Genomic DNA, 18,268 nt, shown 5'->3' with positions numbered 1-18,268 from the left:
CCTCCTCCCTGTGAAAACCTCTGGAAGGTGTGGGAGGCCCTGAGATGCCAAAGGCAAATGAGTCAGTACCCAGCTGGCAGGGCAGAGATGCCACCAATTAGGGGGCTGGCAGTGAGGACCACTTCCCTAGACTGCATGAGAAAACCCTCAGTGCAAGCCAACAAGGTGCCTGGAAGTTGGTGCTGCCTGGGGGCTGAGGGCTGGTGGGGACTGGGGTGGCTTGGTCCCAATTCTCATGTGAAGACCGTGTTGGAGGGGAGAACACGGAAGCGAAGTGGATCCAGGATTAGAAGATCCACCTGAGAACCAGCATGGATCCCAAGACCCTTCAAGGCGCTACCAGTTGTAACTTGAAGGGGAACAAACAGACTGGTGTTTCGCTCTGAATCAGCCCTGAGATGGGGTGGACAGCTGTGGAGATTTCTGTAAATCCCGTATCCCTCCAGTAAAGCCCTGTGGCCCCTGCAACAACCCCCTGAAGCCACCGCCCCCTGCTCTGCGGCCCCTTCCCATGGGCCTCATGCAAATCATGGGGATGGCACAGCCACGTCCTTCCTGCCTGCTCGTGCTGACGCCTGGCCCTGCCATCTGTTGCTGCTGAGCACCTTCCAAGCCTCCCCAAACCCCAAGACCCTCCTCCTCCCAGGCTGCCCTGAGGCCCGGGCAGCACTGTGCTGGGCGAGGCATCAGCTGTACCTGCCCACCCGGTAAGAAGGCAGAGGCCTGGCAGAGCAGAGGCGCCAGGCTGTGACCGGCAAAGCCAGCCTCAAGGTGGACACAAGCAACGCCACCCTCCCTGCACTGGCCGAGCCCAACTCTCGCACAGTTGGTGGGGCCACACCTGCCCTGGACGCCCTCCCTGGCACACTGCGGCCACTTCTGCAATCTCTTGCCCTTTTCTCCTGTGCAGGGCAGGAAAGGTAACTTTCAGCATGAGGGAGGAAGCCAGCTCAGGTCCCATCCCACTGGGTCAGCTCCTGACCTGATGTTTTGGCTTCAGCTCTCATGGAGGCTCGGCCGTGTTCAGGCCTGGCCCTGGTGGCTGGCTCGCCAAGAGAGCCAGAGTGGCAAGGCCCACTTTCCAGCAGTGAGACCAATGCTCACATTCTTTGATCCAGATGCTAACACTTTTTAATAGGAAATAAGTCACTCAGCAGAGGGTATGTCGGGACCCCCACTTCTCCCTGGAACAGACCACATCCACCCTCGGTCAGGGCCTCCCCGCAGGACTGAGGAGCTCACGAGGCCCCAGGTGAGCACTGCTGGGGGCTGCCCAGCACATGCACATACATCTCCGGGGCTTACACATTTTTTCTTTAAATGAAGGACATTCTTGTTTTCACCCAAATCTTTATTTCTTTGTCCAAGAACCTCTGTGATAAGTATGAATAGGATAAGTAGCAAAGACTGTCAATTAAAACCAGTATCTTAGTTATTTCCAAAATACTTCAACCACAACTAAACCATCAGACCCACGGCCGCCCCGCCACCACCACCCCGAGATGTAGCAAGTCGCCATGTGGGCCATGGAACACCCAGGGATGTCTGCCCATCCTCAAATTGAGGGTACAGCGTCACTCAGATAACTCAAAAGTTACAGAACTAAGAGAGGCCCACACTGGGCTTTCCTATCAGAGTTCACAGCGTCCCATTCCAAGACCAGAGCAACCAACCTCTGAAAAGCCAAAACGGGAGAAGTCAGAGGACAACCCGGATGAGAGGAGATAGCTTTTCCTGCACAGACTGAGGCTGCTGGTCCAACCTAGAGACAGTGCGTCCAAGCATCATGACCCTAAGGTCACCCCGGTCTGCCACCCACAGCCTGAACTTCATCCTTCCCAGATCTGCCCAAAGTCCTTTCAAAACAGGAACCACAATCCAGGCTCCTGTGGGGGTGGAGGCCCCACCTCCCCACAACCTGCCGTCATGATCCAGAGGGGAGCACACCCCATGTCATCGTCTGCATGTGGAAGCTTGGCCCACTCACCGCCCGTGGGCAGGAGGGACCCCCAGAAGACCGAGGTGCAGACCCAGGGGTCCCAGCTTCCAGACACCCACTGAAGCCTTACAGGCCTTGCAAGGGTTCATCCCAGGGTCCAGAAACTCTGCCCCTCCCTGTAGGAGCCTGATGGCTGTAGAGCTTGGGGAAACTGTGGGGCTGTGGTGGCCAAGGGTGCAGCCTTCTCTAGCATAGGGGGCAAGTGTCCACACTGGGTGGGCGGAGGAGAAGGTGCTGTGGTTCCTCCCCGGTCAGGGTGGCCCGGAGATTCCTGCCCCCACAGCCATTTCTGGGGCTCTCTTTGTATTCAAGGCGGGTGGGGCAGGATGACTAACTCCCAGCAGGCACCCAAACCCCAGGCCAGATGCTTTGTGGGGTGGCCCTGGAACCTTGCCCAACCCTGGTAGAAGCCAACTGATGACCACAATCCTCCCCCTGGGCTGTGCTGCCCAGGCCTCCCCCATGGCTGGTCTATTTACCATGCCTGGCTCCCCCGACCATTACTTTTACATAATAGGCAAGGATGGCTCTGAGACGAGGAGGGGGTTGTAAAGACCTGAACTTGTGCAGACAGACCCTCAGCTGGACAGGGGGCCCCAGGTGAGCTGAGGATGGCCACAATGGGAACACACTCCAGGCTTGTGTCGGGGACCCTGGCTGGTGATGGAGCAGAGCCCAGCCTGGCATGAACACAGTGTCAGGGCCCCTGACTCTGAGGGGCCGGCAGCATTGGGGTGCTCTGCACAGAGCTACCAGAATATCAGATGCTCACCTCCACCCAGAATCCAGCGCCATCAGCCCTCCCAGGCCCCCTATTGCTGCCCCTGGAGCTGCCTTCCCTCCAGAACCTTCTCCAAGGTGTCATGATCACTGATTCTGCTTCCCCGAGTGGAGGCTGCTGGCCCTACTTGGCTTCGTCTGCACTTAAGTCGGTCTCCAGTGGCCAGGGAATGACCCTCTGTCTGCTGACAAATGGGGACTCCACCCTGGGCACAGGATTCCTTCCTGAGAAAGGAGGGCGTGGCTGCCCTGCCAGTTCCCCGGCCCCACGTCAGCACAGCACAGTCAACACTGATCCTTGTGAGGGGAAGCTGGTCCCCTCCATTTACTCAGAGTTGAAAAATGATCAAACATTAGCAAATCAAAATTCGGGATGATTCATAAGGCACGTTGTTCATGTGGAAATGGTAGAAATGAGCTGAGCGGGAGGGAAGGGGTGCATGTCCACCATGGCTGCTTCCGGGCAGGGCTGCTGGGCAGGCCGCCTGGGGCTACGTGAGTGTTGGGTCCGAGATGCCATGGTCGGGGTTGCAGGTGAAGGCAATGGTGATGGCGTAGCGGGTGCCCCAGTGGACCTTCTCTACCCGATGCAGGTTCTCAGACCCAGAGGTAAAGAAGGATACCCGACCTGGGAGAGGGGAGAACAAAGCATGACCTCGGAGTCACACACATAGCCGGGCCTCAGAGGACCTGCATTCAGGCTGACGCAGGGACACAAGGAACCTGGTGGGCTGGAGAAACCACTGATGCAGGAAGGTGGGGCTTGGAGTCAAACCTGCAGAATGAAGGATGCCCCAGGCCTGGGCACAGCCCCTCTGTGGGTCAGCCTAGAATTGCAGTGAGGCCCTACCACCCATCCCAGGGGCCCCTACAAGCCATGTGACCTCCCCAGACCCACCTGAGGATCTTATTTCTAATCACACGTGGAACAAAACCAAACCCTGGAGGATGATGACAATGTTTTAACAGAGAATTAGGAAAAACAGATCAAGGCACACACCCAGCACCTATAGCTCCCTCCCAGGGCAGCTAAAGACAGGACACAGGAGGGGGTTTCTGAAGGTCCTGGAGTGGGCGGGTCCTCCAGCCATCTGTGTTCAGAGGACCCAGTGTCTATGTGCGTCAATATTTAACTGGCCTCACATACACCACTGTAGATTTTTTTTTTTAGGACAAATGGAGTTGACCCTAATGGAGTCCTTAGGGAGGAGCCCTGGGATCCCACAGATGCTATGTTCCTACCACATGGCCCAGCACCAAATGTTCCATGACAGGGACTTCCCTGGTGATCCAGTGGTTAGAAATCCACCCTGCAATGCAGGGGACATGGGTTCAATCCCTGGTAAGGGAACTAAGGTCCCACCTGAAACTAAGCCTGCAGGCCGCAATGAAAGATCCCACATGCCACTACTAACACCAGATGCAGCCAAATAAACAAACAAATTAATTAATTTAAAAAAATTCCCATGACAACTTCATTTCCCTTCAAAGGTCACTGCCAGGAACTTGACTGCTAAATCTTTGAAAGAGGAGAAAAGTCTACCCCAGAGTCCACTGTTTTCTGGTTGTAAACAAAAGAACCAGTGCTCTGCCCAAAAACAGCAGAACAAAAGGAAACATGTAACACACAGAAACCTCTGCATGGGGGCCTGGGGACACTCAGAACTCAGACCCTCCTCTGGACCAGCCAGGCTGCTCCTGACCTGAAGGAAGCACTCTTTCCCAGAGCAATCTAGAGTCACACCACTTCCTGAGGCCCACGTTGTTAAAGGACATTTTGTCCTTTGTTTCTCTGGTTTCAATCACACCTGAGACATCAGACAAGCAGCCAGGCCAGTCTGCACAGTGGGCTCAATGGCCTCCTTGCCCATCCACGCCATCTGTGCACCCCCACCCCTGCAGACACGGTTATCAAATATCACTGACTTGTAGCAAGAGTGGGGGGTCTCTAGGGGCCCCCAGTGTTTCTGCACACTTCACAAACAGAGGCACCAAAGAACAGAGAAGAAAAGACTGAGGAAAAGTCAATCTCCTCATGGCCTGTGGGACATCAGGAAACCGTCCACCCCTCATGTTGGAGCTCTGGAGGGAAGAGAAGCTCATACTGGTGCAGAAAAAGGTGATTTGAAGAAATAATGACCAACACTTTCCCTACTGTGATGAAAACTTTGACTTTTAACCCAATAAGCTTGGTAGGATAAATACTTCAAGTGGGATAAAAAAAAATTCACACTGAGGCACATCATAGTCAAACTGATGAAACCAGAGACTAGAGAGCAGCTTGCAGGTGGAGAGCAAAGAGGCAGCTTCTACAGGGAAGTGACAGTGGTGATGGCAACAAGGGAGCCAGAGGAAAAGGAAAATGGCTTTTTTTTAAAAAAAGAAAAAAACCCACCAATCCAGAATTTCACCTCCAGTGAAAATATCCTTTAGAAAAAAGCTGAAAATAAGAATATTTTCAGAAAATCATCACCAGAAGACCAGCACACCATGAAATGCTGAGGCAGAAGAGGAATGTACCTGTTGGAACTTGGATGCACAGGAGGGTATGGAGGGGGCTGGAAAGTGAATAGGTGGGAAAACTGAAAACACTTGGCATATCTCCCTGTTAATTTTCATAGGAGATAATCAACTGTAAACTCAGCATCCCAGGAAAGGCCACAGTCAAGCACCCCAGAGTCCACCTGTGAGTCCTACCTGCTCTCGGCTCCACCGTCTTGTTGGCCCCCTCCTCCATGAACACAAACCGCCCCCCACCAAAGTCATCCAGGTAGTCGGAAAGGTACAGTAGCGATGTGTAGTCAAAGGAACCATAGGTCACCTGTGGGCAAAGCATGAGGGTATGTCACCATCTGCTTGTGGGAGGACTTGGTTCTCAGGAAAGGACAGAACCCAGGCCTCACACTGCCCTCCCAATTGCAGAAAACCCTCTGCTGAGCACCAGCCTGCCAAGGTGACCAAGACCCTGTCACCTTCTGGTGAATTCAGTACCACACTGTCTGTGGAGCTGGACTTTCTACATTGACCTGGGCTCCCGCCACATCCCCCACCAAGACCCCATTTGGGGGTCCCTTTTCTGGTATCAGGGCACCAAACAAATATCAGAGTGACTTAAACCTGAGAATAGCTCAGGGCAGCACCCTTGAGTTGCTTCAGCAGTGAACCTCACATCCACTAAGCTGCACAGAACCTAAAAGAGACCGGGATGGGGGGTGTCCAGTAGCCTCACCCTCTCCTACCCACCCAGCTCAGATACTGCAAAGGAACCACCCCAAACTCATGTGAGCACAGTGACCTGGCAGGTTCTGGCAGGTGGCGGGGATGGCAGAGGCTGGTGGGGTCTGAGCTGTCCTGAGTCAGAGGCTGAAGAGCTCCACAGCCAGGAGCAGATGCTTCACTCCTGGAGTCCCCTCATGGGAGGACATCTTTTTGCCACATCCATGCATGAGTGACCCCTTGGCTATGACAAGCACCCAGGTCCTGTACAACCTGTCACAAGACCTCCTAGCTCTAACACGTCTGAGGCCACCCTGCTCATCACTATTGACTTGCTTTCCCTGCCTGAAGAATATTTTCCTTATCTTTCTTCCTTCGAAGTTGGATCACAGAACCAGGCTACCTTCAGTGTTGTCTCTCTTAAACCCACCCTTCCCAGTATGTGGAAGGCTGCTCTTTCTTCACGCAGGGAAATTCTCCCAGACTCCGTCCCAACTCTAGGTTCCCTTCCCCATTTGCTGCATGAACCTGTCTGTCCTCTGCACTGCTGTCTTTGCCCTCAATCCCATAGAACCTTGTTTTCCCCTCTGCAATGTCTATGATGATCTTACACTGAAGGTCTCAGCCCTGGTTTCCTAATGAAATAATGCATCTAGACAATGGTTATTCAATGAGTCGGTGGCTGCTAAATCTGTGAGGTGACAGCAAACAGGAAGATTGATGGTGGCTGGATGAGTTTGAACCCAGTGATCAACTGTAAGCCCACAGGAGCACCCACGGAAGTTTGGGGTGATGCCCAAACTTCCAACCTGAGTCCCCTAGAACCCCCTGAGCTACACTGGCTCAGATGAGCCACTGGCCACATACAGCTGCTTCAGTTTAGCTTAATTAAATACTGGGTTCCTCAGTCTCACTAACCACATGGAAGTGCTCCTTCCTCCGTCAAGCTCAGACAGTCGAGATTAAATAAACACATGAATGTCTGACCGAATTTCAGGCAGAAGCCCAATCTGCGAGCTTCTGCCCAAACCCTCAGCTTATTTTTCACTTCACTTCCTTTGTTCCAGCATCAAGCAATGCAGAGATTATCTGGGTCACCTGAGCACACTCGCAGCTGGGGTGACCGCCAACAGCCCTCAGACGTTTCTGTGGCCAACTCTCCCCTGGCGCCACGCTGGGCATGCTGGCCGAGGAGGTCAGGGTGGGGCTGAGGGGCAGACGGGAGAGGGCTTCAATTGTGGCTGATGAAGACCATTGATAGATTAAGTGTCACCGTGTCTAGGGAACAACAGGAGGTCAAAGAAGAGGAATCCACAGAATCCAGAGTGGTCAAGAGATCTCCCCCTCAAAAAAAGGGGGAAAAGGGAGCCTCCTGGGCAGTGGGGGGACGCATGTCCAAGGGGAGACCACCCAACAGAAAGGCTGAATCAAGGCCGGGTCAAGTGACACTTGATGAAGCTCACGGCTCGGGCAGAGACAGCTCTGCATCTGGGAACAAGTAGCAAAGGATGGTCCCCACCAGGCCCTCCCTGTTCCATAACATGCGTTTCACCATCTTCTCTCATCTCACCACACGAGAAACAAGTCTTATTTCCTCGACAGCATCACCAGAGAGGAAACGTCTAAAACCCCAACTACGTGAACAGACAGCACTTCAGTGGACAGGCCCCAGGTGCACTCACCTTGTCCACGTGCGCGTGCCAATATTCGTCGTGAGCCGTCCGGGCCTCCGTGCTGTTGATGCGGGAAAAGAAGGTGGGCTTTGTCAGGTGCAGTGAAGACGCACTGATGCCAAACGCCTGGGCGATCGCCAGCTGGACCTTCTGCCGCACATCCCTGCCGAGAGGACACACGTGTCACTCGGAGCAGCTGGAAGAGGAGTCTCCACGGGTCCATGGGACCCATATCAAACTACACCACAAAAAGACGTGAACTGGAGAAGGAGGACAGGTGAGCAAATACACCCGTGGGTTCACACACATGTGACAGGGTATCATGTGCAAAACCAGAAACCTGAGTGCCAGTTCTCTGCAGGACTCACCCCAGCACTCCCAGGCCCCCACTACCTTCCCCACCTCTGACCCGGGTGTTCCTTCCCTCACCGGTACAACTGGAAGTCCTCTTCTGAGAAGATAGTTTGTATTTTATCCCCAAAGTATCTGTGAAAAGAATAAGCAGTATTAACAAATGAGACATTTTATTAATGTTTCCTTATTTCCTTTGGGTCTTCCCTGGTGGCTCAGATGGTAAAGAATCTGCCTGCCATGCAGGAGACTCAGGTTCAATCCCTGGGTTGGGAAGATCCCCTGGAGAAGAGAATGGCTACCCACTCCAGTATTCTTGGCCTGGAGAATTAAATGGACAGAGAAGCCTGGTTATGGTCCGTGGGGTTGCAAAGAGTCAGACATGACTGAGCGACTAACACATTTCCTTTAAATTCAGTCTTTCCTCCAGTTAACCAGCAAGTCCTTGAGAATCAGCTGGTCCTTCTTATCTTGCAGCTGCAATAACCATGTGAGAAAAGGGAGGGGGGTGGGAGGGTGGTACCTGGCAAGTGAAACTGTTACTTGCTCAGTTATGTCCAATGCTTACTGACCCCATGGACTGTAGTCCTTCAGGTTCCTCTGTCCATGAGATCTCCAGGCAAGAATACTGGAGTGAATAGCCATTCCTTTCTCCAGGGGATCTTCCCGACCCAGGGAAGATCCCAGGATCGAACCCAGGTCTCCTGCACTGCAGGCAGATTCTTTACTGTATGAGCCACCAGGCAGGGTGACATTTATTAAGGTTGGGAGATCTCTTGCTTCTCCTGGCCCTCAGGAGGCAGCTCTTAGGAGCCTGGCCTGCCACTCACCTCTCCCTCCGACCCCATCCCTAAGCCCCTTCCCTACCTAGACTGTTTCATAAAGCAAGGTGAGCGAGTACCCAGCCCCTCAGAAGAGCTTAATCTCCCAGTCCTATCTTGGCCTCAGTCTGATGGCAAATGTCGAGGTTTTCCCAAGACTTGAAGCCCTTCTGATTCATACACACAAGTCTCACTCAGGTGTCCCCGGATAAAAAACGGGCAGACCCTCCCACCCCAGGTTCTCACCTGTACAGATTTACAAAGTGCTTCCCAACAGACAAGGCCCCTGAGTGCAGGTCCAGGATGGACGCCTGGAAAAGACATTGGCAGAGTGGTGTGAGGGCTGCCTGGCAGGTGACTGAGCTCTGAAAGCCACCAACATTAAACATGAGTTCCTGAGACCTGTCCTTGCACACCCAGGTCAGGGCGACAATGCACACAGGCTGGGTTTCAAGACATTTGGACAAAGGTGTGTGAGGTGCTGGTTAGTTTCTAGAACAGGAGGCCCTGGAGTCATGCAGGTGCACTCGCTTTCAGCCTAGCTCCTCCCTGTGACTAACTCACCGGGAAACAGACATGTGGGCTGCTCCCAGTTCAGCTGCAAATAAGGCACTGATGGACAATGTTTTTATCATGGGAGATGCTCTCGTTCTCCTGGGTAAATGCCCAGGAGCGGAATAATTGGATCATCACTCTTTAATGAACCACCAGTGTTTCCAACCCCTGCCCATCCTGCCTCCAGGAGGCTTTCCTCATGTCTTAAGTGGAAAGTGGGCATGAGCACAGACCCACCTCTGCCTGAGTGTCTTTTCTCACTGATGCAACGACCATCCCAGAGGGTTTGTTTCAACACAATCTGGGCTTAAAAAATGTTAATTGCCCTTAAAGATATCAAACCTGGATGATTCCCTGCAAGACAACTTTTCACATAAATGCTGAGCAGAGAGTCAAAGATGAGTCCACACACAAGTAGGTTTTAATAAATATTCCCCTTGAACTGAATCAAAATAAAAGGAGAAGCTTAATTTTTAGAACTCAAAAAGAAAGAGTCTGCAGGATAAGAGTCATAGAGATAATGACTGAACTATCCAGAGGAGAGCAGATGTTCCCCCAGGACCTACACACTGGGCAAGGAGATCCCCATTGGGACCATGTGGGAACTCCAATGTAAGGTGCTCTCACATATGGACTCTCAAGGCTACCCAGGAAGCAGATGAGTTGCAGAGCTGCACTGGCCTGTCTGAGTTCCCTGTAGTTGCTGTAAATGGCAGGCTTAAAACAGCAAGAATTCACTGTCTCAAGGTCTGGAGGCCAGAAGGCTGAGATCCAGGTGTCAGCAGGGTCCCACTCCTTCTGAAGGCACCAGGGGAGAATCCTTCCTTGAATCTTTGGGCTTTTGGTGGTGCCGGGGGTTTGACACGATTTGTGGCATGTCACTCCACTCTGCTCCATCTTCACATGGCCCCTTCTTCAGTCTCAAACCTCCCTCTGCCTTCCTCTTACAAGGACTCTTTTAATTGGATCTAGGGCCGCCTTGGGAGAAGGCAATGGCAACCCACTCCAGTACTCTTGCCTGGAAAATCCTATGGATGGAGGAGCCTGGTAGGCTATAGTTCATGGGGTCGCTAGGAGTCGGACACGACTGAGCAACTTCACTTTCACTTTTTACTTTCATGCATTGGAGAAGGAAATGGCAACCCACTCCAGTGTTCTTGCCTGGAGAATCCCAGGCACAGCGGAGCCTGGTGGGCTGCTGTCTACGGGGTCGCACAGAGTCGGACACGACTGAAGTGACTTAGAAGCGGCAGCAGCAGGGCCACCTTGATAATCCAGGGTGATCTCATCTTGAGACCCTTAACTTAATGACATCTGCAAAATACCCTTTTCCCAGATAAGGTCCCATCACAGTTCTGGGTGGGTGCATTTTTCAGGGGTCACTGCTGGACCCCCTGCAGTCTCACTCAGTGGACAACAGTCCGTACACTGCATCTGTGGGGGCCTGAACATCCTGTACCCTCATTTCCCCTTGGAGGGAAAGCAGAGCCAAAAGGGTAAGAAGAAAACTGAAGCAGGAACGACACACAACTCACCCCTCCATCGGATCCTCCCAGGGACAACCCCTTCTCGGCTATGCTGTAGGAGAAGATCTTATGTCAGAATTCAGTTAACAGCATCATCTATGATACCTCTAGACACACGCCAATCACACAGCTAACACAAAGTTAACAGACCGTTTAATGTTTATGACAGAATCACATGCTTAGACCAAAGTACTCGACTTTCAAGTTAAGTAAATATTAATATTTTGTCACCATCTCCCTAACATCCTATGACCCAGTTTGGGGACAAGTGGGCTTACTTTCCATCTTTAGTTCAGAGACCTGGTGCTGAGTTGAATGGGTTCCTCTGGGCTGGAAAGTCTCTCTCCTGTCATCACAGGCTGGAAGGCAGACTTTGTAATTACCAGCTCAGGAGGCAGAGGCCATGTGGTACCCTGGGCAGGACCTCACAGGACCACCTGCATCAGTGAAGACGCAGGGGCTTCTGATGCCTCTGACAGATGCTTCATGGCCACCCTGGAAACTGATTAGGGGCTGGATTCAGCCCTCATACCAGTGACCCCCCCATACCCAACTGGCCCCTACAAGGTTATCTAGAAACAGGAGGAGTCTCCCCTTGGGACTCAGCTCAACACACAGACTAGACACTGCTCCACTAGGCACATGCTTGTGTCTGAATTCCATGTTGGAAAAATCAAAGCATCAAGATCTGCTTTTGAAAGACAAGGAAGAATCCAATGCCAACTACTTATAAGTAAGACTTCCTGCCTGGTCATGAGTTATGGAGAGCTGGTGGGAGGGCTGATCCCAATCAGTTTTGGACAGGAGACTGAAATATTGTCTAGGGACTGCCTGGGGCCGCTGGGTAAACCCGCTGTCTCTACACAAATGTCCACTGGGCCCCTCAATGGCTGATGGGAGAGCATCCCCCCCACCTCACCAATGGGCCAAAACAGAGCACTCTCCCCACCTCCCCTGCTGCCCCTGGAGAGGGCCTGGACCTCCAGAAGGTTCCATCAGCAACCACATCACTGAGGGCAACAGCCTTTCCTCCTGGAAATCAGAGAAGCCCATCTTGGCCTTGGAAGTATGCAGGGGAATTCTTAAGGAATTCTAAATGAATCTCTTGAAATCTTCCTTTTAGTAGTAATTCTCTGCTCCCCACCCCAGCCTCACTCTCCCACTCGTTCAGGACAGAAGCTCGGAGCTGTGTGTACCTGCGAATCCTCCGGGCTTCGTCCCTCGTGATGACGGCATCGCTGACGCCCCGGCCACACTTCCTCGGGGAGCAGCCTGGAAAGAGTCAAATCAGGATGTCACACAGCCTCCGCCAAACCCCGACAACAGAGTAGCATGCCATTGTCAAGCATTCACCTGCGGGCCCCCCTTCTCAGGGACAACAGAATTTTGTGGGATGGGGCCTTGCCTTTCACAGGATTAGGGGCCCAGGTTTGGAAATTACAGGCCATGTGGTCAGAGTGAATTTCAGATAAGCAACGGTGACTTTCCAGTTCATGCATATCCCCTACATCAAATTTCACTGTGAAATTTCCCCTACAAATTTCACGCCAGGCAGGCCACTCTGGAAGCACCAGGCACTCTGCCCAGAGGAGGCATCCACGACATTCTTGAACCATCACTGACCACAGATCCAGACCTTTGGCAAGTCCCTCCTGGATGACCAAAGCTGTGCCTGCAATTGTAGCTGCTATCCTTTTGCAGAGCTGTTCCAAGGTGCTCCCCACCCACTCCACCCTGCCTCCCTCTGTCCCTGCAGCCAAGACTGAGCTGCTTAGAGGGAGGAGGATGGGGGACCTTGGATGGGGATGGGGCCAGAGTTGGGGTGAAAGTAGTCAGGGTTGGGAGAATGGGCCATGGTTGGGGTGAAAAGGCAAAGTGGGATCAGGGTCAGGGTGGACAGGATCAGGGCCAGCAGGGGGACACAGCCAGGGTCAGCATGACAGGCCCAGGGGTAAAGTGGCCAGGGTCAGGGTGGACAGGGCCAGGGTCAGATGGATGGGCCCAAGATGAGGCAGAGCACCAGAGATGGATGAGCTCAGCAAGTGCCTTGTGTCTTGGTGCAAAGGACAGGCTGACTGTCTCGAGCTGGGTGGACCATAGGATATGTGGCCAATGGAACACTCTCAGGACACGCTGGGCTGGCTGACCTTTAGCTTTCATCCTCCTTCTCCTCTTCCTGCCTGGAACGTGCCTGGAGGTGTCCTGGGACCACATAAACCACACGCTGAGGGGGAGAGCTGGGGGCTCAGCGCAAAGGGCTCATAGGGAGCCAGGCTGACCTGGGGTGACTTTCTCTGGGTCTCATCATGTGGAAAAAATAAACTTCTACTAGGGGGTTATTAGAGAAGGGGTGCCTCAGTTCCATGGAGCTAAATACAACCCTACTAATACAAGATCTTGGGTTCTATTAAAACACAAAAATGCTTTTTATGAGAGTTACTCCCTAAAGGTTGACGATAAAGGCAAAAACAACAATAACCAAACAGCAGCTTGGGGAGTGATACCATACAAACAAATACACGTAAAGACAAAAGAATTATGAGAGGGGAAGAGACTGATAATAGGAACGATTCACCAGGAAGATGCAGGGGCAACAGAAGCACCAAATGACATCAGTTCAAACACGTGAGGTGGCCACCAGACCCACCACTGAGGTGGAGACCCCGCCTCGCAGTTTCCGATAACTGAACAAGACAAGACGTCCAAGAAGACAATTTGCCCACAGGAGTGTAGACTAGGAGACACTCAGAGCTTCACAACAACTGTTCAAAAACACACATTTTTTCAGGTATATGTGCAACATTAACAAAAACATATTAGCCCAACAGGAAAGTCGGTTCTCTCCCATACAGGTTATGGTCTCCAGCTACCAGGCAATTAGAGAGAATTCAAACTCTGTCAACCCTGAAATCTGAAAATCCAGCAGCAACACAACATGCTGACTATGAATGAGCGTTAAGAGTATCATTTGGACGAGAAAGTGAGTTGTGAGTGGCTGATGATGTCCGTGCATATACACAAGGGCACAGGACACAACCATGCAGATGTGCCTACCAGACACACAGGTCCAGGGCAGGCAGAGCCCCTGTCAGCTATGGGAGGCGAGAAGGGTGAGAGAGGGGGGAGTCCAGAGACTTTGATGCTGTGTTTTTCTGGTAAAAAAAAATATATATATAAAACCCCCAATTTACCATTTTAGCCAGCTCCGGGGCATTAACTACATTCACATTGTTGTGTGACCGTCACCACCACCATCTCCCGAACTTTCTCACCTTCCCAACTGAAATCCCATCTCCATCTATACCAACTCCTCCTCTGCCTCATTCCAACTGTTTTTAATGTTGAGAAATTATTAAAGGGGTACGAGAAATAATGGCTCGGCGGTAAAGAATCCGCCTGCAATGCAGGAGCCGCGGGAGACACAGGTTCAATTCCTGGGGTAGGAGAGATCCCCTGGAGGAGGGTATGGCAACCCACTCCAGTATTCTTGCCTGGAGAATCCCATGGACAGAGGAGCCTGCCGGGCTTACAGTCCACAGGGTCACAAAGAGTCGGACACAACTGAAGCGACTTAGCACAGGAAAAATATACTGTGTCAAAAGCTGGGACTTTACAGGGAAAAAGCTCACCAAGACAGAGACAGCATGCCCACAACAGAACCTGTCCACTCCTGACCCCAGAGGGGAAAGGGAACCCCAGTTCCTCGGCATGTCCATTTCTGCCAAGGGGCCCATACACCTCTGTTCACTTTAACCCAACTAGTGTGCATCACAACAGCGCCCCTTGGTGGAAGGACTCAGCAATCTTTTTCTTGGTTCAAGTCCAAAGCATTGCTCTGAATAGAAAAATAAACTAAATTCTGCCTCTAAGACCCACTCACTCTGGCTAGGCTTTTAAAACTGTTGCCCTCCACAGAGCAGGCAGGCGCCAGGATGGGACACACGCCACAGGGAACAGACTCTGGTATCACATTTCCTGTTGCAACATTTTCTAATGTAACAATCCCCTAAGACAGAAAATGCCTTTTCTCAGTTCAACTTGCTCACTGATATCTTCCCAATTCTGTTACATCCTTCCAGGCAAACCACCTCTTCCACCAGATGGAATCCACACTGAGGTGGGGGGCACCTCAGTAAAACACTGGCCATAGCCTGGGCAGTGAAGCCTGGCCTGCCCCTACACAGGTGGGGCCTGAAACACTCACACTTCCCAGAACAGGTGTGAGCTAACCAATGTTGGGGGGTGGGGGGGGGGGCGACGTCACCTGCCCCACCCCATACCACACTACTTTCAACCTGATTCCCACCAATTCATCGAAATAAAAAAAGACGCATTTTGAACACAGTGAATTCCATGTTAACATGCTGCTTTTTCCTGAATCACCTCAGCACCGCGCACCTTCAAACCTTCGGTGACTGTCATAGTCCTCAGAGCAGGGCACCTCGATGAACCTGCCTGGCAGGATCTCGCTGCGGTGAGCCAGGACCTCAGTGATGCCGTCATCACCCCCCAGGCTGCCCCAGAACAGGCAGGCGGCGAGCGCAGTGCAGGACCCCAGGACAGCGACTCTCAACCACTTCTTGCGCACATCCCGAGGCGCCCGGATACTCTTGGTGCTGAGAACAGAAAACAGCTGTGGTCACCCGAAGGCAACTGCGTGTGCTGAAAACGCAGACCACAATGACCAGAGGCCACACCCACACTTAGTTACAGCCTTAAACGGTTCCCACACTGGTCATCATCAGAGCTACTCTCCATCAATCCACAGGCACTTGCCAGCATAGGAGGACATGGTGGGAAATGTGCCCCTTGCTCCATGTGACCAGACAGGGCTCACTATGCCCCTGAGGACAAGATGAACTGCCAGTCGGGGTCCCTTCCAGCCTGGCCATGTCCATGGAGAAACATCTGGGAGATCCTGACAGAGCCTGTGGCATCAATCACATTGCCTGCATCTGAAAATGACTGACACAACCCCATGCATTGGCCCTAGAGTACACACTCACACACAATGCGAACTAAGGTAGTGAAAGTCACTCAGTCGCGTCCATCTCTTCCAACCCCATGGACTATACAGTCCATGGAATTCTCCAGGCCAAAATACTGGAGTGGGTAGCCTTTCCCTTCTCCAGGGGATTTTCCCAACCCAGGGATCAAACACAAGTCTCCCACATTGCAGGCGGATTCTTTACCAGCTGAGCTACCAGCGTGAACTAAGGTAAACATGAACCAAACTCATTTCACTGAAATCACCAGCCAGCCGGGAAGGGAATGCAAGTACAAGAGAAATGATTCAACACTAAGGCACTTTCTGCATCACCTGGGTTAACTGTTGGATTCACACCACCTATGCAGAAGTTGCAGGCGTGTGTGTGTGTGTGTGTGTGTGTGTGTGCATGCACACATGTATCTATGTGTGTTTGGATGGTGTCTGTGTTTTCTCATATGTGTAACTGAGCAGCCGTGTACTCTGTTAACTGAGAAAAATGTAAAAAAAAAAAAAAGAAAAAGAAAAATGTGTAGGGCTTGAAGGACTGGCAGAAATGAGAAAACCAATCCGGACATTCTTTCAGGAGGTGCACCTCGCATCTTCAAGTATATGATTAATTCCTGAAAAGCAGGGAGTCTGCCTTCTATTTTTATATGTCCCTCCACATTTCAAATTGCTTTATATATAAAACATATGCGGGCTTCCCTGCTGGCTCAGAGGGTAAAGAATCCGCCTGCAATGGAGGAGACCAGGGTTTGATCCCTGGGTTGGGAAGATCCCCTGTAGAAGGGATGGCTACCCACTCCAGTGTTCTTGCCTGGAGTATTCCACGGACAGAAAAGCCTGGAGGGTACAAAGAGTCGGACATAACTGAGCGACTAACACTTTCACACTTTTACTTTATAACACACAAATTCCGATTAAATAAGTCTCAATGTGGGCACAGCTGAGTGAGACCATATTGGGTGGATACATGGTCATTTTATTTTGCCTATTCACTAGTAAGACTTGATTTATTTTTTTCATTTATTTTTATCAGTTTGAGGCTAATTACTTTACAATATTGTAGTGGTTTTTGCCATACGTTGACATGAAAAAAATATGGAACGCTTCACGAATTTGCGTGTCATCCTTGCATAGGGGCCATGCTAATCTTCTCTGTATCGTTCCAATTTTAGTATATGTGCTGCCGAAGCAAGCACTACACGGTCATTTTAAACAGGGAGCATAAATAGCCAAGTCACAAAGACCCCCCCACCCTCACCCCTAGAACTGCTGTCTAGCCTCTAGCCCACCTTGTCTCCTCTAACTACACAAGGGTGGACCCCTAACTCCAGTGGGGCCAATATTTCTCCTCCCCAATAGGGCAGGGAGACTGCCAGCCCAACTCAGCAGCAGGGGCTGAAATCCTACTGTGGGCACAAAGCTGTTGACACCTTCGCCTGGGACACCCCGGGTGCTGAAACAGAAAGCGACGGAGAGAGAGGTAGAGACTAGAGGGAAAAAACAGCGTCCTGGGCCAGATTTGGAAGCAATACTTCCTTGAGGTGTCCTCAAAATAAGCACCCCTGTTCAGGGTAAGCTGGCCCAAATGCACACTGAGAATCTTGCCAAAACAGAAGTGGGTTTGGAGCAAGGTCCATGGCCCATGGGGCAAGCACGACGAGAAGGTAATTTATCCTGGAGTGAATACACTCCGGCTCTGAAAGCTTCAGGCAGAATCCCCTCAAAGGCTACCTTATGAGATCATTTATTCATTCGTCGGGACCCCCAACGGAGAACCATCACGTGCACAGCCCTGAGAAAAGCACACGGAGACCAGACGAAGCGGACCTCTGAGTCTCGGCAGAAAGCCCTCGGTACACACTGGGGAAGAGGTCAGGGAAGGTTTCCCGACCGCCAGCTCCGCCCAACCCCGCCCAACCCCTTCCTGCGCGGTCCGGGCTGGATTCTGCAAGCTACGCCCTCCGGACGACCACGCCCCTCTAGGCGCCCGATTACGGCCAGGCCACACCCACACTGCAGTGCCTTTCCTGGAAAGGCCCTGCCGGCACCAGATCCACCCTTTTCTGACCGGGCCACGCCCACAGCCACACCACACCACGCCCCTGTTAGGCCCCGCCCCTCGTCCAGGCCCCGCCTATACCACCGTACGCGCGCTCCCGGCGCTATCTGGTACCTTCTCTGGCGCCGGCGCTCCGCCGCCCCGCTGCCCTCGGGGGCCTTGGAAGCACCCCTCCGCTGAGGTGCCATTAGCCACGCCGCCGCGAAGCTAAGCCGAATGCGGGAGCTGCCACAAGCCCGCGACAAGTGCTGCGAGAGGTAGCGCGAGGCCGGCGCGGCCGGGCACACGAAGC

The 18,268-nt window shown here is 52.3% G+C and overlaps 1 protein-coding gene and 1 non-coding gene across 2 annotated transcripts; both read right to left on the bottom strand.

The window, feature by feature from the left end:
• Positions 1-3,071: 3,071 nt before the first annotated feature.
• On the bottom strand, positions 3,072-18,226 carry OGFOD3 (2-oxoglutarate and iron dependent oxygenase domain containing 3). The gene is made up of 9 exons (XM_043905117.1): positions 18,091-18,226; positions 15,320-15,537; positions 12,118-12,193; positions 10,931-10,973; positions 9,087-9,151; positions 8,098-8,154; positions 7,678-7,831; positions 5,477-5,600; positions 3,072-3,407 (listed from the first exon to the last, which is right to left on the bottom strand). The coding sequence occupies exons 1-9, from the start codon at positions 18,162-18,164 to the stop codon at positions 3,271-3,273; spliced, it is 948 nt and encodes a 315-aa protein (XP_043761052.1). The 5' UTR covers positions 18,165-18,226; the 3' UTR covers positions 3,072-3,270.
• Positions 17,007-17,113, bottom strand: LOC122695770. Its single transcript, XR_006341524.1, has one exon. It is a non-coding gene; the product is annotated as a U6 spliceosomal RNA (small nuclear RNA).
• Positions 18,227-18,268: the final 42 nt, after the last annotated feature.

Source organism: Cervus elaphus, chromosome 5, assembly GCF_910594005.1.
Source record: "Cervus elaphus chromosome 5, mCerEla1.1, whole genome shotgun sequence".
NCBI lineage: Eukaryota > Metazoa > Chordata > Mammalia > Artiodactyla > Cervidae > Cervus > Cervus elaphus.
Note: the sequence above shows the minus strand (reverse complement) of the source record. Positions and strands in the feature narration are given on the sequence as shown.